The sequence below is a fragment of the Amphiprion ocellaris genome, chromosome 20 (genome assembly GCF_022539595.1).
Source record: "Amphiprion ocellaris isolate individual 3 ecotype Okinawa chromosome 20, ASM2253959v1, whole genome shotgun sequence".
NCBI lineage: Eukaryota > Metazoa > Chordata > Actinopteri > Pomacentridae > Amphiprion > Amphiprion ocellaris.
Genome location: NC_072785.1, coordinates 30,657,404 through 30,678,480, shown reverse-complemented (window position 1 = coordinate 30,678,480; position 21,077 = coordinate 30,657,404). Strand labels below are relative to the sequence as shown.

General features: G+C 38.0%; 2 protein-coding genes across 3 annotated transcripts in view; both read left to right on the top strand.

Moving 5' to 3' along the window:
* Positions 1–714: 714 nt before the first annotated feature.
* On the top strand, positions 715–10,093 carry snapc1b (small nuclear RNA activating complex, polypeptide 1b). The gene is made up of 10 exons (XM_055005893.1): positions 715–931; positions 4,613–4,769; positions 4,851–4,991; positions 7,011–7,115; positions 7,193–7,342; positions 8,771–8,824; positions 8,908–8,970; positions 9,303–9,441; positions 9,620–9,685; positions 9,772–10,093. Exons 1-10 carry the CDS (start codon positions 801–803, stop codon positions 9,807–9,809), a joined length of 1,044 nt encoding a protein of 347 aa, XP_054861868.1. The 5' UTR covers positions 715–800; the 3' UTR covers positions 9,810–10,093.
* A 1,616-nt stretch (positions 10,094–11,709) lies between these two features.
* syt16 (synaptotagmin XVI) overlaps positions 11,710–21,077 on the top strand; it is a 50,340-nt gene continuing 40,972 nt past the window's right edge. The window contains exon 1 of one of the 2 annotated variants that reach the window (XM_023261617.3): positions 11,710–11,867. In XM_023261617.3, coding sequence (XP_023117385.1) covers positions 11,855–11,867 — 13 coding nt within the window. In that variant the 5' untranslated portion in view covers positions 11,710–11,854. The remainder of the gene's footprint in view (positions 11,868–21,077) is intronic. The other variant, XM_023261618.3, reaches the window with a different exon arrangement.

Genomic DNA, 21,077 nt, shown 5'->3' with positions numbered 1-21,077 from the left:
CAGCATCTCAGGAACTAATAAAGATAAACACCTGAAATTCTTTCTGCTATTTCTTATAACTACAATAATTCAGAATCTACAATGTTGTACAAATTGTCATAACTGCTCTGTCTTTCTTTTTCATTTTAATATTAAAAATATTCTGTGTTTCTTTTCTATTATTGTGACATGAAGCTACATGTGGTTCAGACAATATCTCTAGTTGACTTCTGCATGATCAGTTTTTATATTAATATGAGCTCAAAGATGGAAGTTTTCATGATGGCCTCAATGTTTTTCATTCTTGAACTCAACCAAGTGGAACAAACAATCTCTGATTCTTAGTTCTTCTTGTCCAGTAATGTAGATTCTGAATCAATGACGTGATGAGAAATAAGAGTGAAAGTTTCAGGTTTTTATCTTTAATAGTTCCTGAGATATTGTTGTTCAAACAGCCTCAAATTTGAATGAAGGACAAAACCTGCAGACACTCGGTTTCCAGGTATTTATTACATTTATTGAATTATTTTAAACACAGAAATGTCGCAATACATCAGTGTGTTTTTATTTTAGAAATATTTTTATAAATATTAATATTTCATTGTATCGTAGATTTCAGGCCAGTCAGAGATGATGGAGCAGAAATTATCTCTTGGAGTCCAGTTTGTTGTTGCGCAGTGATCGTTTCTGCGCATGTGCGGCTCATTTCGAGCCCATTGGTTGACGGAGACGTCGGCGGCTGATGACGCACTAAACCTGCTGTCGTCTGGTCGCCGTTTTCTGTTTATCTTTCTGTGAGGTTGAGTTTGAGCAGCAGCGACATGGACTTTTGCAGGAAACAGGTGAAGACGGACTGCGAGCTGCTGCTGAGCCGCTTCCAGCAAACACAGTCCGTCCGCTTCGAGGTCTTCTCCGGCATCTGGAGGGACGTGAACTTCTCACACATCTTCTGGTAGGTTCACACTCACAACCTTTCCAACTGCATTCTAAGTCATTTGTCATTAGTGCATCAAAATTGTGACTTTATTTTGTAAAGATTTGGACTCTATCGTAATCCTTTCTTTATTTTATATCTAAAACCATCCATAAATCATGTTAACCCTCTGGCTTTGTTCAAAAACAACATCCATTCAGTTTGTTCGTGGCCATTTTTGGCCACCAACATACTGAGTCTGTAATTTTTTAGATTTTTTATGTTTTTTGCTACTTTTACTGCATAAAGTTTTTAACTAACATCAGTTCGTATCATACATATAAAATATTCATTCCTTTTAAATTTTTTAACCCTTCAAATGCCAGTATGTTTGTACAATGCGCTTGTTGAAAAACAACCTCAAAAGTGACCATTATCTATATTCCCAGTGCTACTTATTTTTCTTGTTTAATTAATAGCACAGTCTGAGATATGTAACTGATTAACAGCAACACTGTTTATGATGCATTATTATTTTTGAGCAGAGAGGGCAAAAACAAAAAAACTCCCTCTCAGCTTGTTCGTGGCCAAAAATGGCCACCCCCGTTTGCATTTACAAAATGCTTTAAAATTAATATATATTAAAATATTTTTCCACTTTCACCAACTTGATTTTTTAAAGTTGCACCAGTTCTGTCCATGAAAACCAAAATTTCATTCAAATTCAGAATTTTAACCCTTTAAATGCCTGTTCAATCACATAATGTTCATGATTTATAAAGTGATAAAAGCACAAAATCACTTTTTTAAATAAAAATAATACATGCTGCCTGATTAATTTTCTAATCATAATTAAAGCTAAATGTTTGTCAATAATTAGCAGTATCAATGATTTTTATGCATCATTAATTTTTTTGTGGAGTGACACAAAAAAGAAGAAAAACTCCCACTCAGCATGTTCGTGGCCAAAAATGGCCACCTGCTGTTTTTAAAAAATGCTGTAAAAAAATACCACATATTATTATTATTTTCTACTTTCAACAGTTAAGTTTTTAAAATTAGAATCAGTCCTGACCATGAAATCCAAAATTTCATTAAGCTTCAAAACTTTTAACCCTTTAAATTTGATTTGAGAAACAAAGCAGCAGTTGTTTACTTTGAACAACAACATGTATTTTGATAGCGAACAAGAGAACAAAAGCAGGGCGTGTGTGTGTGTGTGTGTGTGTGTGTGTGTGTGTGTGTGTGTGTGTGTGTGTGTGTGTGTGTGTGTGTGTGTGTGTGTGTGTGTGTGTGTGTGTGTGCTGAAGGGCAGCAGGATGTACAAACCACAGTAGAGTGATCTTTGCAGACACACTTTCCACAGATTAGATGGAGTGGATGCTGCTCTTCTCCTGAAGGTGCACAGTTCACACCTTCTCCTCATTGTTGGTGGTCTGTGGGTCACACTCTGATTCAGACTGCTCTATCCCAGCAACAGTTGTAGCAGTGGCTTTTGAGCATGGGGGACAAGGCCATCACCGTGGTAGTTTTGGTGAAGCGAAGATAGAAGACAGAATCTAACTCTGCCACAGCTGGAGGAGCTGGGGAGGTAGCTCTGGTTTGTTTCTCCTGATTGTGCCAATCAGAGCCAGTTTTCTTCAGAGGAGTTCCTCTGCCAAGACAAAGGAAGTGGAGAAGTTGTAAGAAGTGACAGTGTGTCCTTGGAGCCCCTGTGTCAGTTGGAACGTGACCTTCATTCCCTGGTTAACTTCCTGGGAACTACTGTGGGGTTTTCCCTTGTAAATCTGCATCCTCCAGGCATATGAGGTTGCCACATCACAGGTGACCCATATTTTAACACTGTTCTTGTAAGTGACCTCCCAACACTTGTTGGCCATATATTGGTGAAATCCACAATGACCTTTGAATGCAACAAGCTGCTCATTCACACACACAGGACAGGATGTGTCCTCATCTTCAGGAGAGGATGTGTCCTCATCTTCAGGAGAGGATGTGTCCTCATCTTCAGGAGAGGATGTGTCCTCATCTTCAGGACAGGATGTGTCCTCATCTTCAGGAGAGGATGTGTCCTCATCTTCAGGAGAGGATGTGTCCTCATCTTCAGGAGAGGATGTGTCCTCATCTTCAGGAGAGGATGTGTCCTCATCTTCAGGAGAGGATGTGTCCTCATCTTCAGGAGAGGATGTGTCCTCATCTTCAGGAGAGGATGTGTCCTCATCTTCAGGAGAGGATGTGTCCTCATCTTCAGGAGAGGATGTGTCCTCATCTTCAGGAGATGATGTGTCCTCATCTTCAGGAGAGGATGTGTCCTCATCTTCAGGAGATGATGTGTCCTCATCTTCAGGACAGGATGTGTCCTCATCTTCAGGAGATGATGTGTCCTCATCTTCAGGAGATGAGCAGGGGCAAAACATCACCCGCTCATTGTCCGTTGCATTAGCCGCTCCTCGTCGTCACTTCCGCTTCAGCCCCGGAGTTGGGACATTCCCTTTCCGGTTACATTTTGATTTGTAAAAGTGTTTTCGGACTTGTAAAAGTGTTTTCGAACTTGTAAAAGTGTTTTGTCGCTTGTAAATTTGTCTTGGAGGTTGTAAAAGTGTTTTGCATTATGTAAATTTGGTTTGCACCTCTCGGCCACCGTACACCTGTGTCAAAATTGTGTCATTCATTTACTCCATTGGAGGGCAGTAAGCCATCATACGCCCCTATTGGAAACTAAGAATATTACATGAAATTGTTCCTTTGGCCCAAAATAGACAAATGACACAATCTGGTAGAAAACATTAAAAACTACAATTTTGAAGTGTTGAGTTAGGAATTAAGTCAATTTTACCTAACTTGTATGATTTAGTACTGTGAATAACAAGGAATGAAAAAAATGTAGTTTACATGGGTTTCAATTGGCCAAAAGTGGCCACGATAGAGCCAAGAGGAACTATTGTTAGTATACAGTATATTTTTGACATATTTAAAGAAATGAAGTTGAAAATTAAAAGATCTGAAGAGAATCTAGACCCTAGGAAAATTTCATTCCATCAGCATTAACACAGCTGAAATGGTCAAAAAAAAGAAAGCGAAGTGGACACAAATGGCCACCATAGAGCCCAGAGGGTTAATTACAGTCTAAACAAGGATATTCAGCTACACATCACAAACAATACTGGAATATTGCCTTTAATTGAGGTATGTCAGAAGTGAAACACCGCAATATAATATATGCTTTTTCATTCAAAATTATACAAGAAAGTTCAACCGAATATGAAAATAATTCAAACCTGACCCCTTCACAAGAAACTGTTTGATTATGTACAATAACTTTAGTGGCGTTAATGATAGAAGTTCTACCAGGTCCTTGAAGTCCACAGAGGAGAGTTCTAGAAAGTTCTAGAGCAGATGTACTGACAGCTGTACAGTTTCTCCAGGGGACGTTCTCCTTTGTTGCTTCCAATGTTTAAGTCTAGTCTCACTTAGAACATTCCAGGTCCTAGAAGTCCATAGAGGAGAACATCTGGAAAGTTCTAGAGTATATGTCTAGAAAGTTCTACGGGGACGTTCTCCTCCTAAACCTGCTGAGCTGTGGTTCTGGAGAGAAACTGTTGAGTTTTGCATTCACATTCAGGTTTTTCCAAAGACAGAGAATAAAACAAATGTGGCATCTAAGAGTCTGGCTGAGTTGAACCTTTTTCAGTTTTAATGACTTGTGTTTTCTCATCGCAGTGGCACTTTAAAGTTTGAGAAGCGACCGTTCAGTCGCCTGGTTCTGGACACGGCCAGCAGCTTCTTCCTGCCGCCGTTCAGCTTCCAGATCCGAGTGGGAGGACTTTACCTGCTGTACAGTTTGTATCACAGCCAGCCGGCCTTGCCCTCCGAGCAGGTCAGCATCGCACTTCACCCAGCCGCCGCTCAGAGGCGCCGTCGTCCTTAAGTAAAGTTCTTGTGGTGTCTCCGGCTACAGATCCGTCTGGCGCTGAAGGACTGGGAGGACGTGAAGAAGTTTGAGAGGGATGCCATGGATGCTCGGCACCTGGACGCCGTCTACATCCTCCGACGGCTGATGTTCTGCAAAGCTTTTCATTTCACCGCCATGCCAACGCGGGTGAGCTGAAACCATTCATGATCAGTTGGTAAATTAATCGCCAGTTATCGGCTTGAGAAATTTCCAGTAAATTCCAGTTTTATTAAATACGTCCGTCAGACTTTATTTTAAGTGAAGGAATGTTTTACCAAAAAAGTTCATTGTTAGTGTGCAGGATTCTTTGGTTTTCCCACCAAAAAAGACAATAAAATGCTATGACTGAAAAAGCAATTTAAAAGAATCAAAATAAAACCATTAACTGGATGGTGAAAGGCTACAATTGGACATATTATTGGGTGAATAATAATGCATGTGGGTCCAGATTTATCACATTTTAATGGACTTTTTCCATCATTTCTGAGCTTCAGAACTTCATCAGTCCAGCAGATAAACACATGACATTTGGGAGGAAAAACACATCTGAGTTCTGGGAAAAACTGACACCAGATCAGTTTTACATCCATCCAATTGTCACCATCTAAACACTGAATCTGTTTTTGGTTATTTGATCCACCACTAACTTCATATCATGATGCTGCCACCACCATGCTAAATATATTTTTTGTTCATTTTCTCTATGGCCAGCTTTTACTATCAATATTATGGGATGTATCATAGTTTCATGTTAGAAAGACACAAAACTGTCATAAGGGCACATAAAACAATCAAAACGTCACACTAAACAGATTTGTGAGGATTTTTAACTTAATTTTGTAAGTTATGGTTGTATTTGTTTAGGTTTTTTTGTATATTGTACTTTTAAAGGATTGTGATCTTGTATGTTTGGGTGTTTTAAAAGCCCAACTAGGGACAGGAGTTGAGAATTAGCTGTAGCTAAAACTCTACATGCAACACATTGAATTCATGAACTGTACTGAAGCGATGTTAATTGCATTGTCCCTATTAAATAAACAATTAAATTAAAAAAAAAAAAATGACAAAAACAAGACACAAAACAGGACAAACAAGAGACAGAATCACACAAAACAAGACAAATGAGACAGAAAATGGCAAAAAAAACCCACAAAATAAGTAAAATGAGACACAAAACAGGAAAAGAGAGACATAAAAAGGCAAAAGCAACAAAAAAATTGCAAAGATGAGAACAAAACAAGATGCAAAATTATCAACTAAATCAATTTTACATCCATCAGGTGTCACAATCTTAAAACTAACTGGTTTTTGTTCATTTTTTCTGCATTTAACTTCACATCATGCTGCTGCCACCTCCATGCTTCACATTATGATGCTGCTCAAAGTTGGTTATAAGTTGATACTCAGCGCTGTGTTTGACAGCCACAAGCCATGATCACAAACACACTTTCCCCAATGTGAAGCATGGTGGTGGCAGCATCATGATGTGAAGTCAGTTATCGGGAAAATGAACAGAAACTGGATTCAGTGTTTAGATTGTGACACCTGGATAGATGTAAACCTGAACTGGTGTCAGTTTTTAGCAAAACTCAGATGTGTTTTTCCTCCTAAATGTCATGTGTCTGTCTGCTGTACTGATGAAGTTCTGAGGCTCAGAAATGATGGAGAAAGTCCATTAAAAACCGATAAATCTGGACCCACCTCAATGGATTTCAAGGACCTGGAATGTTCTAAGTGAGACTAAACTTAAAGACTGAAAGCAAGAAAGGAGAACATCTAGATTAATGAAAACATTCTTAGCAAATGCTTTCGTTTTCGTCCGTCTTGTGCCGGTCCAAGAATTTCACCTCTAGCGGCACAATACGAATGCCCCCGGCCATCCCTCTTAATCATGGCCCCAGTTCAGAGAAGAAAACCCACAAAATAGAACCAGAGTCCTATTCCATTATTCCTAGCTGCGGTATTCAGGCAACTGGGCCCGGGCCAGGTACACTCTAGAACTTTCTACAGGGGACGTTCTCCTCTATGTACTTGGAGGACCTGGAACTCTGGAAATGTTCATGGTATGAAGGTAGAACTCTGATCAGTAAATGCATTTGTTACTGTTGATGATGAACCTTGTGAGAAGGTGGAACATCTCTTATAATTGTTGTCTTCTTGCGGCAGCTCTTCTACAGGAAGAGGAGGAAGGCTGAGAGGTCGGTGCTGTGCGAGGAGTTCATGGAACGAGTGTCTCGTCCTCAGGAGCTGATCAGCGTGGAGCTTCTGGAGGTGAGCGGAGATCCACCGTCAGCCCGTGGACTCCTCGACGTTTGAGCCCTCAAAGTCTTATGTTTGTCTTCATGCAGGAACTGGGCAACATTCATGAACTCTACGAGAAGCTGAAGACGTCCACCTCGTCTACGAAGTTGGATCCGTCCGTCCAGCTGGTGCGGAAAGACCTCGTCCCTCAGCTTCGTGGTACTGTCTTGGACTTCTACAAGTGGCAGCACAGGAAGGTAGGAAAGGTCTTCAGTTATACATTCGAACGGCATTTTGTGTTTTCCAGGTTATCTCTGTCTAGTATTAATCAATAAATATGATGATTAGTTTGAGGATCTGGAACACTGAAGTGTGAGAAATATGCAAAAATAAAAGATTTATGTCGGGGGCAAATAATTTATCACAGCACTGTGTGTTGTACAGATTATTGTATCTGTAGAGAAACAGATTTTGAAGTTTAAATGTACAAATTGTTCATAATTCACAATAGGGCTGAAACAATTCACTAACTGGTCTGGACCCAGACTTCATCCTATACGGACCTATAATCAATAAATTATAAGAGGATTTTAAATTTGATGCTTCTGTTGTAACTGCTGCAGCTTTTCTAGTGTTTACGGTGTTTGCCAGATCAGAGGCTGAACTGTGGAGGCAGTTGGACACAGTCAGACTTTCTTTGTGTGAGTCAAAAAACTAAAACCTCAGAGTTATCAGGTATGAAGGTGGTTTTCAACTTTCTTTGTTCACTTAGACTTTCTGCTTCAAACTCGTCACACAAACAAGAGGTTTAACGATCATTTGACTCGTTTTCTGCTCTAAATGAATCGATGGTGTTCAGCTCTTCAGTCAACAGGTTGGTTTAATGGAGAACAATGGGGAACAGAAACATTCGTGAGGGTAAAAAGCTGCTACTGGAAATGATGTAAGACAGGAACGCTGGTAGAAAACTGTTAAACGTCCAGTCAGTACAGCTGCACAATAAAACTATCAAACTTTATATATTCAAACATGATATTGTATTGAAGTGCATGTAGGTCCGACACTGACTTGTAATGAAAGAAATTACTTTAATTTGAACCAAGTCAAAGTGAAACTAAAGTCACTGATTGAATATTTCAGTGATCATTACTAATAAACTGATCCGTTTTCTTATTTGTGTTCTATCAGCTGCAGTAGCAGCAGCTTAAATGGACCAAACATAAAAACATATTAATACAATTTCTGCATCACAGTTTAAATACATGTGGGGTTCCCATGGCTTTGAGTTTTAGCTGAAAACCCCTGTACTACACTATATATGTACAGTATACCACGGATGTCTGCCCGTGTTCCACCAGAATGGTTATTTCTGTTGCACAGCACACTCACTTCCTCTTTTGATGCCCAACATGTAATCCGATTACACGAATAGTCACCTGAATAATCGATAGAATACTGGATGACTAAAATAGTCGATAGCTGCAGCCTAGTTCACAACCTTTAAATGTGTTGACAGTTTATCGGCTCGTTGTCGACACACAGGAGCATAACTTCATTACAAATAATAAATCCAGCATTAAGGCCAGAAGAGTCTTTGTAGTAAATAAAATGATCAAAGACCAGACGTGGATTCTTGTTCTCACTGTTCGTCTCTGGTCTTTTAACGTGTTGTTTTGTGTCGTCAGGACGGCGACGATGGGGATGAAGACGTCGGTGAGGGAACGTCTTCTCAGCAGGAGGTGAGTTCTTCTCTCTGCCTGAGTCATAGTTGTGAGTTTGTCCAGAGGGCGGCGCTGTTTAATCTCCTGTTCTGTGTCCTCAGTGCTCCAGAAGAGCTGAACTTCTGGCCTCCATCAAGTCGAAGGCGTACGGGGACGCAACAGAGGTCTGTCTTTGTGTTTAATTTGTCTTTTAATATTTAAGTCATCAGCTAATTAAGTGTTTCAGCCAGCCCTAATTATGACTATATATATATTTATTATTTAGGTTTTATAGATTTGGTTTCATTAATCTATTATGTTCTTTCCTTTAAGTTTGCCTAATATCACCTTTTAAGTCGCTTTTTTTTCTGTTCTTTTTTTTTTTGCTTGTATGTGTTTAGAAAAAGCTTATATTAGAAATGTTAAAGAATTTTTACTTTTTCAGATTGTTCTCAGATTATCTGGATATCAAACACTAAAACCCACTTTGACCTGTTCGTATGTTTTCACCTCTCAGGCCTCCAAGTCGAGGCGTCATCGCCAGGTGGAGCTGGATCTCACCTGTGATGAAACAGGCTCCGCCCCCATGTCAGCGCGACCCAGAGTCGGTAAACCGTCACTCAAAGCCAGAACCAATGAGAACATCCGGATCTCAGGTAAATCCCTCCTGATGAAAATCCTGGAAACATCTGGTTAAATTTGTTAACTTGTCATCTTCAAAACGTGTTTATTCTTAAAGTTCAACGTCCAGCAGTGCTGTGATTTTCCACATAAAGTCCAAAGACTGTCGTGTGAATTAACTTTTACTGGTTCCTACTTTTTTTGTTTTCTCAGGCGACATTTGGAAAGACGCTGAGGAGACGACTCTGATCAACCGTCTGGCCATGCTGGACTCTGAAAGTGAGTTTCATCTGCACTCGCTGCGTTCCTTCGCTCAACGTTTTCTGATCCGTTTTCATCCACATTTTTCTTTTCTCTCCTTTCAGAAAAAAAGAAAGTGTACCCAAAATTCAAGTGGTCATGAAGAAAATCCAGAAGAAAGAAGTTGCTGATGTTTTACTGATGTTTTACTATCGTGTTTTGTTTTAAGCGTTTTTACATTTTTAACATGAATTCAGTTTTTTGTTAAAGTTCTGCTTGCTACAGAAAAAACCTCATAATGACCATGTTTAACAGATTAAATGAATACGAACAGGTTCCTCATGAAGTTGATCTCAGTACAGTTTCCTCTGTGAGAAGCTGAAGTGCTGCAGATGTTTTAGTCCCAATTGAATATTGTTTTTCATAAAAGCATCTTTTTCTAGCTGATGGTTTTGTCTTTTTCTTGTGTGACATTTCAGATGTTAGAACAATCTGGTTTTCCTCTGTAGCCTTTTTGTTCCGTTTTAAATGTATTCTATGGTTTATCATCACAAACACACTATCCCCACTGTGAAGCATGGTGGTGGCAGCATCACGACGTGAAGCACGGTGGTGGCAGCATCACGACGTGAAGCACGGTGGTGGCAGCATCATGGTGTGAAGCAAGGTGGTGGCAGCATCACGACGTGAAGCATGGTGGTGGCAGCATCATGATGTGAAGCATGGTGGTGGCAGCATCACGACGTGAAGCACGGTGGTGGCAGCATCATGATGTGAAGCGTGGTGGCAGCATCACGACGTGAAGCACGGTGGTGGCAGCATCATGACGTGAAGCACGGTGGTGGCAGCATCATGATGTGAAGCACGGTGGTGGCAGCATCATGATGTGAAGCACGGTGGTGGCAACATCATGACGTGAAGCATGGTGGTAAAAGACGCTGATCATCAGCCATATAAAGGATGCCGGACTGTTGAAGGTGTTGTGAAGGTTTGTACCGTCTGTCAGCCTCATGGAGGGGGATGTTTGCTGAAACAAATGTCTTAATTCGTCTTTATGAGCTCATTTTTGACCAAAATTTGTCATTTTAGCTAGATAGTGTCTGAACTGGGCAGCAACTTCAAAGACCATGAGATTTATCAGTAAATGAAATTGTGAATTTTCATATATTTTGATGAATTTCGAGAAATGATTTTGAGATTTTAGAGCACAAAAGGTTGATTTATTGGGTGATTTGTTTTAACATGAAGGTTTTAATGGCCAGAGTTGGGAAACAATGCAACCACTGCTTTTCTGTACAACCAATTAGCATTTTAATTTTTCTTAGAAAAAGCCATACCTACCATTTGTATCTCTAACAAAATGCCTTACAATTATTGTATGTTTTTTATCATTTCCAGCTAGAAGAAATCTAGTCAAATTACTGAAATAAAAATATATATTTTTGTGAAGTGGTAATTCTGCTCCCAGCTAAAGCATCAGCTTTTTTTTAAATTTTATTTATTTTTTTTGGCAGTTTATTTAGCTATTTGTACTTTTGATTAGCACTTTACATTTATGTGTGTTAGCAAAATTATCAAAAAGGTTAGTTTGTAAAAACTGATAAATTTAAATAACGGAATCAGAAAGAGCGTATATTTAACTTTAGTTTAAGCTAGCTGTGACTGTCACCTGCTAGCTTAAACTGAATGTAGCATCTGTGTTTAAAACTGCAAGTTTATTATTTAACATGAATTGTTTTTGAAATTATTAATGTCTAACAAGTAATAGAGTTTTATTTGGTGAAACAAACGTCTTAACTGGTCTTTTTGAGGTATTTTATCTAGTGGTCTGAATTGGGTGGCCACTTCAAAGACCATGAGATTTATCCGTACATGAAATTGTTTGTGAATTTTTACATATTTTGATCAATTTTGGGTGATGATGTTAAGATTTTAGAGCACAAAATGTTGATTTATTGGGTGATTTTTTTTTTATTTATTTATTTTTTTTGTAACCTGAAGGTTTTAATGGCCAGAATTGGGAAACAAAGCGAGAACCGGCTCTCGTAGAGAACCAGTCGGCGCTGCTGATGTCCTGCAGTCCCTGAAGGCGCCACGGTTCTCCGCTGTTGTGGCTGCAGAGCTCTGGTCCGCAGGATGAGAAGCGGTGGGGATGCTGCCGCCTCCTGTCCGGTTCCTCGGTCGGTGTGACGGGAAGCAGCCGCAGCCATGGCCTCGGACAGTAAGTAGGACCGTCTGCTACCGTTTTCTCCCCGGGAACGGAGGCTGTTTTCAGGCTGTGCTGCCTTCGTGTGGCTGCTGGCGGCGGCAGGATGAGTAGGCCGGTTCATCCATCAGCATCCAGCCCCGGAGGTTCTGCTCTGAAGCCACATTATTACTCATTTCGAGCCTCCAGCAGCAGCCATATGATTAATATTGGTGGCATTTGTTGGGTTTTGCTGCGGGAATGTGTGAGTTTCTCTGGAGAGTTTCTGTTGCCTCATCATGGCGACTTCACGGACTCCTCTTTTATTTATTTCCTGCACTCCTGAATGCACAGGGTTTCTGCAGGGCTTTAAAAAGCATTAGTAGTCATTAAGTTGATTTTGCGAAAATTAAGGCCTTAAATGGCATTAAAAAATCATTAAATTTGATCCTCAGTAGCATTAAAAATTCTTTCTCTCTTTCAAGACAATATTTGACAACAATAGTAGAATAATCTGTAATTATAGACTGCGATTCGTCAGATATGTGCAATAATTGTTCCAGCCGGTCAGGTACAGATGGCAAAAACTGCTGCTTTTAACCCTCGTGTTGTGATGTGGGTCAAATTGATCTGTTTTAAAATTTGAAAATGTGGAAAAAAAATATTTTCACAGTGAAACTTCTGATGTCCACATTTTTGGGAAATTTTTGAACATTTTTTGGTGGAAAAAAAGAAATGTTAAAAGTCTTTCTTAAGAACATTCACATAAAAATCAACCAAAATCCAGCGAATTGCACTGGATTTTGGTTGATTTTTATGTGAATGTTCTTAAAGAAAATATTAGAAATTTTACTGATATATATATATATATATATATATATATATATATATATATATATATATAATCACTTTAGATATTTTTACTCATTTTTTGGAAGATTTTTACTCATTTTTTGAAAATATTTACAAGAATTTTCTTGACAAATTGGGGTGATTTTTTAAAAATAAAATTTTTAAATGAAATTTTTAAAGAATTATTAGAATTTTCTTCCTGAAGGTTTTGCAAATTTTCTTAAATTTGGGGAATTTTTTTTCTGAATCTTTGAATTTTTTCAGAGAAGGAAACAATGTTTTTTGGTGCCAGTAAATGAGGACAACACAAGCATTAATAACATTCACAAAAAAATCTACCAAAATCCAGTGAAATTCACTGGATTTTGGTTGATTTTTATGTGAATGTTCTTAAAGAATATATTAGAAGTTTTACTGATATATATGTAATCACATTAGACATTTTTAGGATTGTTTCGGAAGATTTTTACTCATTTTTTGAAAATATTTACAAGAATTTTCTTGCCAAATTGGGTGGATTTATTCATTTTTTAAAATCAAACTTTTAAGGGAAACTTTTCAGGAATTATTGGAATTTTCTTCCTGAAAGTTTTGCAAATTTTCAGAAATTTGCGGATTTTTTTTTAACAGAATTTTTGGAGTTTTTTTTTTAAACAAGAAAACAATATTTTTTGGTGCCCGTAAATGAGGACAACAGGAGGGTTAAAGTGGCCGGAAGGCTGGACCAGGAGGAGGAGAGAAATGGGGAAACGCAAATTCCAGCAAAAATGGCTCGAAAACGTGGATTTCAGAGAATGACTGCAGGTGGTCAGGGGTGGTTTCCAGATTCAGAAATAGTGAAATGTAGGGAAAGTTTTCATATAAAAATCATATTTTACTACAAAAAACAAACCCATATAATTTGTTGAGTTCACGCTCGTTGCATTAAAATTTTCCCAGTCTAGCATTAAAATGGCATTAAAAAGCATTAAATTTGACTGGATGATTTTTGCAGAAACCCTGATGCAGATATCAGTCATTTGGTAAAAAAAACTAATAAAAAACACTCGTCTGTGTGTTATTTTGTCGGTGTGCTTCTGTAATTCAGAGCAGTTCTTCAGAATGATGCGGCTGCAGTCCAAGCTGCTGCTCATTAGCTTCAAATAAACGCGTTTCCTTCCCAGAAATAATCCAAAGTGACCTCATTAAATACTTCATATGATGCACAGAATATTACACAAGGAGTACTGTGGCTTTCTAGAGAATTTAAGTGTATTTGCTGATTGCACTTTTATATTTTCAAGTCAGATTTTGAATGCAGGTCTTATAATCTTGCTTATACTTGCAGTATTTCTACTTCGGAAGCAGAGTTTTGAGAAAATTACCCCAAAAATGAATCTCTGAAGTGTCCCAAATGTATGTAAAACAACAAAAAAAGAAGATTAAAACAGACTGAAAAGTAATATTTGAATAAATATTAACAAGGTGTTCCAAAATGATTCATAAATGTCCAAACACAAAGAAACTTTAATATTAATAAAATGTAAGAAAAAAATACAAAAATCTCACAAAATATTAAAGAAAAATATGTAAATGTGAAAAAATAAAAAACAGCTTTTCTCAAAAGTGTCTTAAAAATAGACAGAAAAAGGATGAAAAATATTCATAATATTAAATACTGAAAAACATATATTGAATTTTTTAATATGAGAAAATAAATGAATAAACTGCCCTGAAAATGAATAAAATGTCTCAAAATTCCCCAAAAAGTTATGTTATTATTCATAAAATGGGATAATATATTTACATCCAAAAAATATGAATTAAATGTAAAAATATGTATAAAGCTGCTCCACCTGCTGATGCTTTGCTGTCATTAATCTGCCCTAAACTAATGTTTCTGTTGTAAAGGAAGTTTTTGGGCCTTACAAAGTATTTTCTTTCTTTAAAGGAGTGTTTTTTTAAAGCGCAGCGTCTTTTTAAACCCTCAGATAAATGTCATCCAGTGTTGACTGAACGTCTTAAGCTGCTGAGTGACTCCGTGTTGCTGCCGCTGCCGCTGCCGCTGCCGCTGCCGCTGCCGCTGCCGCTGCCGCTGCCGCTGCCGCTGCCGCTGCCGCTGCCGCTGCCGCTGCCGCTGCCGCTGCCGCTGCCGCTGCCGCTGCCGCTGCCGCTGCCGCTGCCGCTGCCGCTGCCGCTGCCGCTGCCGCTGCCGCTGCCGCTGCCGCTGCCGCTGCCGCTGCCGCTGCCGCTGCCGCTGGAAACAAACAGGTCCATGTTGGTTTATGGGAGCTTAGTGGTCCTCAGAGCTGCCTGACAGGAACCACCATCAGGTTCCTCAGAGGGAAACGTGTTGAATTAAATAAAAATCAGAGCAGCTGAAGTTCAGTCCACAGGATGTCAAAACCAGCGTCACACTATCATTCCTCAGCCCTACTTTCTAAACATTTTGTGTCTTTATTTGGTCATTTTGTAGAATTTATTGGTAATTTTGCATCTTTGTGGTTGTTTTCTACTTATTTGTGACCATTTTGTGTCACTTTGTGGTCATTTTGTGTCACTTTGTGGTCATTTTGTGTCACTTTGTGGTGGTTTGGCATCATTTTGGTTTGTTTTTGCACCTCTTTGTTCAATGCAATGTTGTTTTTTCAGATTTGTTCATTCTGTGGAAATGTTCAGTCTTTCTGTGGTCATTTTGTGTCTCTTTGGTGTAATTCTGTGTCCTTATTTGGTCATTTTGTATAATTTTTTTTCCGGTAATTTTGTTTTGTGTGTCTTTGGTTATTTTGTGTCTCTTTATGGTCATTTTGTGTCTCTGTGGTAGTTTTGTGTCTTTTTGTGGTTGTTTTGTGTCTCTTTGTGGTTGTTCTGTGTGTTTTGTGGCTGTTTTGTCTGTTTTTGTGGTTGTTTTGTGTGTTTTTGTTGTTTTGTGTCTCTTTATGGTCATTTTGTGTCTCTGTGGTAGTTTTGTCTTTTTGTGGTTGTTTTGTTTCTCTTTGTGGTTGTTCTGTGTGTTTTGTGGCTGTTTTGTGTGTTTTTGTTGTTGTTTTGTGTGTTTTTGTTGTTGTTTTGTGTCTCTTTATGGTCATTTTGTGTCTCTGTGGTAGTTTTGTGTCTTTTTGTGGTGGTTTTGTGTCTCTTTGTGGTTGTTCTGTGTGTTTTGTGGCTGTTTTGTCTGTTTTTGTGGTTGTTTTGTGTGTTTTTGTTGTTGTTTTGTGTCTCTTTATGGTCATTTTGTGTCTCTGTGGTAGTTTTGTGTCTTTTTGTGGTGGTTTTGTGTCTCTTTGTGGTTGTTCTGTGTGTTTTGTGGCTGTTTTGTCTGTTTTTGTGGTTGTTTTGTGTGTTTTTGTTGTTGTTTTGTGTCTCTTTATGGTCATTTTGTGTCTCTGTGGTAGTTTTGTCTTTTTGTGGTTGTTTTGTTTCTCTTTGTGGCCATTTTGTGTTCCTTTATGGTTATTTTGTGTCTCTTTCTGGTTGTTTTGTGTGCCTTTGTGGTCATTTTGTGTCTTTATTTGGTCATTGTGTTTCCTGCATTCTAGTCACAACCCCCCGTTGCGTGTTGTGCGTTACATCTCGAGCCTTTAAGTTTGTGGTCCTCGCTGCGACTCCTGACCTCTAATTTTAAAGGAGGATGGTTTTCTTGCTTCGCGGTGCGTTCGCTGTCCGTGTTGTTGCGTCTTGGTGGCGTTCAGGAAATCCGCCTCGCCCAGCGGGAGGCAGGAAAGCTGCGCTGAGTGACGCCTCGCTGTGGAAACAAAGCCGGGTTTATAAGGCGGAGGGACGAAGGAGAAAGTTGAGAGGAAGAGGAGAGAGGAATGGAGGCAGCAGAGAGAGACAGTAGGTCCATGAGAAGTTCACGTTATCGCTTTAAATCTGAGCTTTAATTTATAGTTTCATTATTCCTGTTACTACTAGTGGAGTCAGAGGAGAAGAAAACAGCATCTTTCTGGTCTTCAGTTTGTGGCTATTTTTGCTTTCATGGCCTTTTAAAATTTTCCTGGACTTTTCATGTCTCTTTGCTGTCATTGTGTGTGTATTTGTGTTCATTTTGTGTTATTATTTGGTCATTTTGTGTCTATTGCTGGTGATTTGATGTTGATTGGGTCATTTTGAGTGTTTTTGTGGTTGTTGAGTGTGTCTTTGTCTTGATTTTGTGTCTCTTTGTGGTTGTTTTGTGTCACTTTGCATCCCTTTTTAGTCATTTTATGTCTCTTTGTGGTCATTTTGTGTCTCTTTGTGATTGTTTTGCGTCTCTTTGAATCATTTTGTGTTTCTTTGAATCATTTTGTGTCTCTTTGGTCACTTTCCATTCATTTTTAGTCATTGTGTTTCCCTTTGTAGTCACTTTGCATCTTTCCAGTGATTTTGCACATTTTTGTTGTTCTTTTTTTGCAGTAGTTTTGTGTTTCATTGTCATCGTTTTGCAGCTCTGTGGTTGATTTGCGTTGTGGTCATTGTGGTAATTTTAACTCTCTTTCTGGTCATTTTGCATTTTCCCATATCATTCTGCATCTCTTTGTGGTGATTTTGCTCATCTTTGTGGTCGTTTAGTGTCTTTTTGTGACAGTTTTACTGTTGTTTGGTTGAATTTCTCTTATAAAAGGGAATAAAGAAGCAACACACCTGTTAAATAATCCATCCAGAGCTGGAGGATTAATGAGATTAATTGGGGTTTTTGTGTAAAATGCTTTAATAGAGACATGTGCGTCCTCTGCTGTTCCTCCAATACCTTATTTCATTTATTTATGTTATTTAATATAAAGTTGACCTGTGACTCAATTTAGAGCCGAGGATGTTGAAATCTGAGGAATAAATCCAGTTTTTCTTGTTGGGTTTTGAGTTTATTTGGTTGCAGATGTTTCAGCAGCTGGACTCGTCTCTTGTGTTGTTGTTGTTATGCAGCTTTTTCACCAGCAGGCGGCGCTGCAACACCACGACTGAAAAGCATCAGAAACACTTGAATCTCTGAGAAATTTCTAAATCAGCAGATAAACGATGTTGTGACTTTTAACACAGCTGCAGACTGTTTGTGGCTGATTTTACATCAAATACTTGACGTTTAAGTGAAATAAAATACTGATATCTGAGGTTTAAACACAGATTCTGCACATTGTGATGAAACTACTCCTCAGTTTGACTAAAATATGTGCTGATGTTGCATTTTGAAAGCTGAATAATGATCTTTATTATCAAATCTGACATTAACAGACCATAAAACAGTCAGAATAGGAAGTAGAAGTATGTTGTTTAGAAATAGTTCTGGTTTATAGGAACAAACTGCACAAAATTTGAAAGTTTGTCTATGATTTTCACGTTTTCCTACAACTCCTGTCTTAAAATGTTTTTCTTAACTTACATTCAAACACAGCATCGGTCAGGTTGATGTTTTTAGTTTTTAACTGTTAGCAACAATGAAAAATTTCCATCAATTAATCAAACATGAGAATTTGTTGAAAATAGTTGAAATCTGTTTTAAAAAAATAGTCCAGTATGGCTCAAAATTTGCCCAAAAATACTCAAAACTTGACAATAACTTCTCCAAAATGGTCCAAAGTAACTTGAAAACTTTCCAAAATTATTCAGACTTTGTCCAGATTTACAATAAATTTTCCAAAATGAGATAAAAACTTAACCAATTACAAAAACTCTGTCACCTTTTTACAATTTAAGGCTGCAGAGTGACGTAAAATTGGACTAAAACTTGTCAAAAATGACAACAACCTTTCCAAAATGTCTCCAAAGTGACTTGAAAACTGTCCAAAATTACAGAATTTGTCCAAAATGGGCTTAAAAACTTTTAGCTAGCTAAACTGGCCAGATGCCTTATTACAATTTGATGCTAGATAATGACTTCAAATGACTCAAAACTTTTGTAAAATTACTCAAAGATTGTTAAAAATCACAAAAAAATGTGTCCAAATGTCTCAAATATAGTCCAACTCAGAAAAGTTGTCAAAAATGACAGCAACTTCTCCAAAGTGACTTGAAAACTGTCCAGAATGATTCAGAATGTGTCCCAAATTACAAAAATTTGTCCAAAATGCGATAAAAACTTCATAAATTACAAAAAAAGTGAGACTTTTTTACAGTTTAAGGCTGCAGAGTGATTTAAAATTTGACCAAAACTTGTCAGTGAAGCTTGAACTGAACATGTTTTAGACTCTGGAGTTAGAATCATGCTCTGACTGGCGTGTTTAGTGTGTTTAGCGTGTTTGATCCGTGTTGGTGCATCATGGGTTCGGACTCTGTTTTCTTCCTTTTCGTCGTTTCTTCATCTCAACCCTGAGATGCTTTCGTCTCCTCGGCCAATCGGGACGCTCGGACAGCCGGCGCCATGGCAACGCGAGACCTTCCTCCATGTGGGTGGGAAGCATTCATTACACCTTAATAGAGCTGCCGGACTGTTTCCACGGAAACGCTGATGTTCAGGTGTGTGTTTGAGGCCGTTTGTGCAGCGAGGTCAGTGAACGCCTCACGGCTCCGGTGGCTGTAAAAGAAATCAGACTTCAGTAACGAGTCGTAATCCTGGAGATCTGGTGATTAAATACTAAATCTGTACTGACTGCACTGTTCAACCAGGCAGACTTTTACAACTTGATGCTGCAGAGTGACTTCAGATTTGTCCAAAATAACCAAGTTCAGAAGTAAAGAAATGGTAAAATTCTTCCATATTATTGAAAGCTTGGTCGAAAATAGTAAATACTTGTTTATAATAATTTGAAACTTATCCAAAAAGACTCAAAATAGCAAAAAATGACTTCAACATTGGCAAAAACTCCTCTAAAATGTCCTAATAATGGTAGCTAGCTAGCTAGCTAAACTTGCCAGATGTCTTTTTGACAACCTGATTCTGCAGATTGACTTCAAATTTGTCCAAAATAACAGAAATCAGAAGAAAAAAACATTTTAAATTCCTCCGTAGTATTATTATAAACTTGTCGAAAATGGCAAATTCTTGTTGAAAATCATTTGAAACTTGTCCAAAATGACTAAAACATTGTCAAACTCCTCTAAAATGTCCTAAAAATGGTCTAAAGTTGTGAAAATTTGTCTAAAACTAGTGTAAAACTTAAGAAATGACACAAACCAAGCTAGCTAAACATCTTTTTACAACCTAATGCTTCAGAGTGACTTCAAATTTGTCCAAAATAAGAACTCACAAAAAATGGTTAAAATTCCTCCATAGTATTAAAAACTTGGTCGAAAATAGCAAATAATTGTTTAAAATCATTTAAACTTGACCAACATTGCTTAAACATTGTCAGAAATGACAAAAACTCCCCTAAAACGTCCTGAAAATGCTTTAAAGTGACTCAAACTGTTCAAAATGAATCGGAATTTGTCCAAAATGAGTGTAAAACCTAAAAAAATGACACAAAGGTAGCTAGCACAACTCACTCGATGTCTTTAAGAACCTAATTCTGCAGAGAGACTCAAAAATGAGTTGAAACTTGCCCAAGAAATTGTTGAATATAACTCAAACCTTGCCCAAAAGTGCTCAAAAATGGCAAAAACTTGTCCACAATATCTCCAAAATGGTCCAGGGTGATTAAGAATTTGTCAAAAATGACAAAAATTTGAACAGAAATGGTTTCAAACTTCATCAAAATGTAAAAAAGTGACCAAAGAAATTGTCTAAATTGTCTTTAAAATGATCCAAAGTGACTTTAAAACTGTTCAAAATGCATCTGAGTGTTTTCAAAAATGATTCTGAAAGTGTCTCATCCAGTAATTTTGATTTTCCTCTCAGTCTCTCTGTGGAAACACTGCCTGCAGTTCAACCTAAAAACTTTAAACAAAATCTGCTTTCTTTTTCAATAGAACATGTAGAAAGAAGTGATTTTACTAAAAAATAATCTCAGTTTTAAGCTGAGATTTTATTTATTTTTTACCAACAGAACTGCGAATCATAGATGAGTAGTTCAAGGACCATTGGAAAGCTAAAAATCTGACAATTATTTCAGTTTTTACAGTTTCAGGCTTTGATAAATGTAATTTTGATGATTTTTTTGAAGGGATAAACTACCCTTTACTGGCAACATCCCTCTCTGTTCGTATTTTCTGATTCAGATTCATTCATCTGTACATTTTAATCTTTAGAACCTCGTTAATGACCTGAAAATGACCCAGAGATGACGGTTTTTACACTTAAGGAGCTATGAAGCAGCGCTGGCTTCTTCTCTGGTTAATTAGTGATGTTAACGACAGCATCTTCATTCGTTTTTCGTCTCACATCAAAGCGTCTCTCCTCACTTCAAAGAAAATCCTGGAAAAGTCAGCAGCTGCATGCTAATCAGGATCCAAACACACAACGAGCTTTTTATTTCACCCATCTCTCCGTCTGACTTCCTCGTTTGTGCGATAATTCCTGAGGTTTTCCCTTCTTTCTATTTTTACCTCCTGCTGATTATTTCA

What these genes read in the sequence shown, in the direction of transcription:
- snapc1b (XM_055005893.1), top strand. Translation starts at nt 801, where the DNA reads ATGGACTTTTGCAGGAAACAGGTGAAGACGGACTGCGAGCTGCTGCTG. An exon ending in CGGCCTTGCCCTCCGAGCAG is followed by an intron (nt 4,770 to 4,850) that starts GTCAGCATCGCA and finishes CTCCGGCTACAG; the next exon opens with ATCCGTCTGGCGCTGAAGGA. An exon ending in GGCCATGCTGGACTCTGAAA is followed by an intron (nt 9,686 to 9,771) that starts GTGAGTTTCATC and finishes CTCTCCTTTCAG; the next exon opens with AAAAAAAGAAAGTGTACCCA.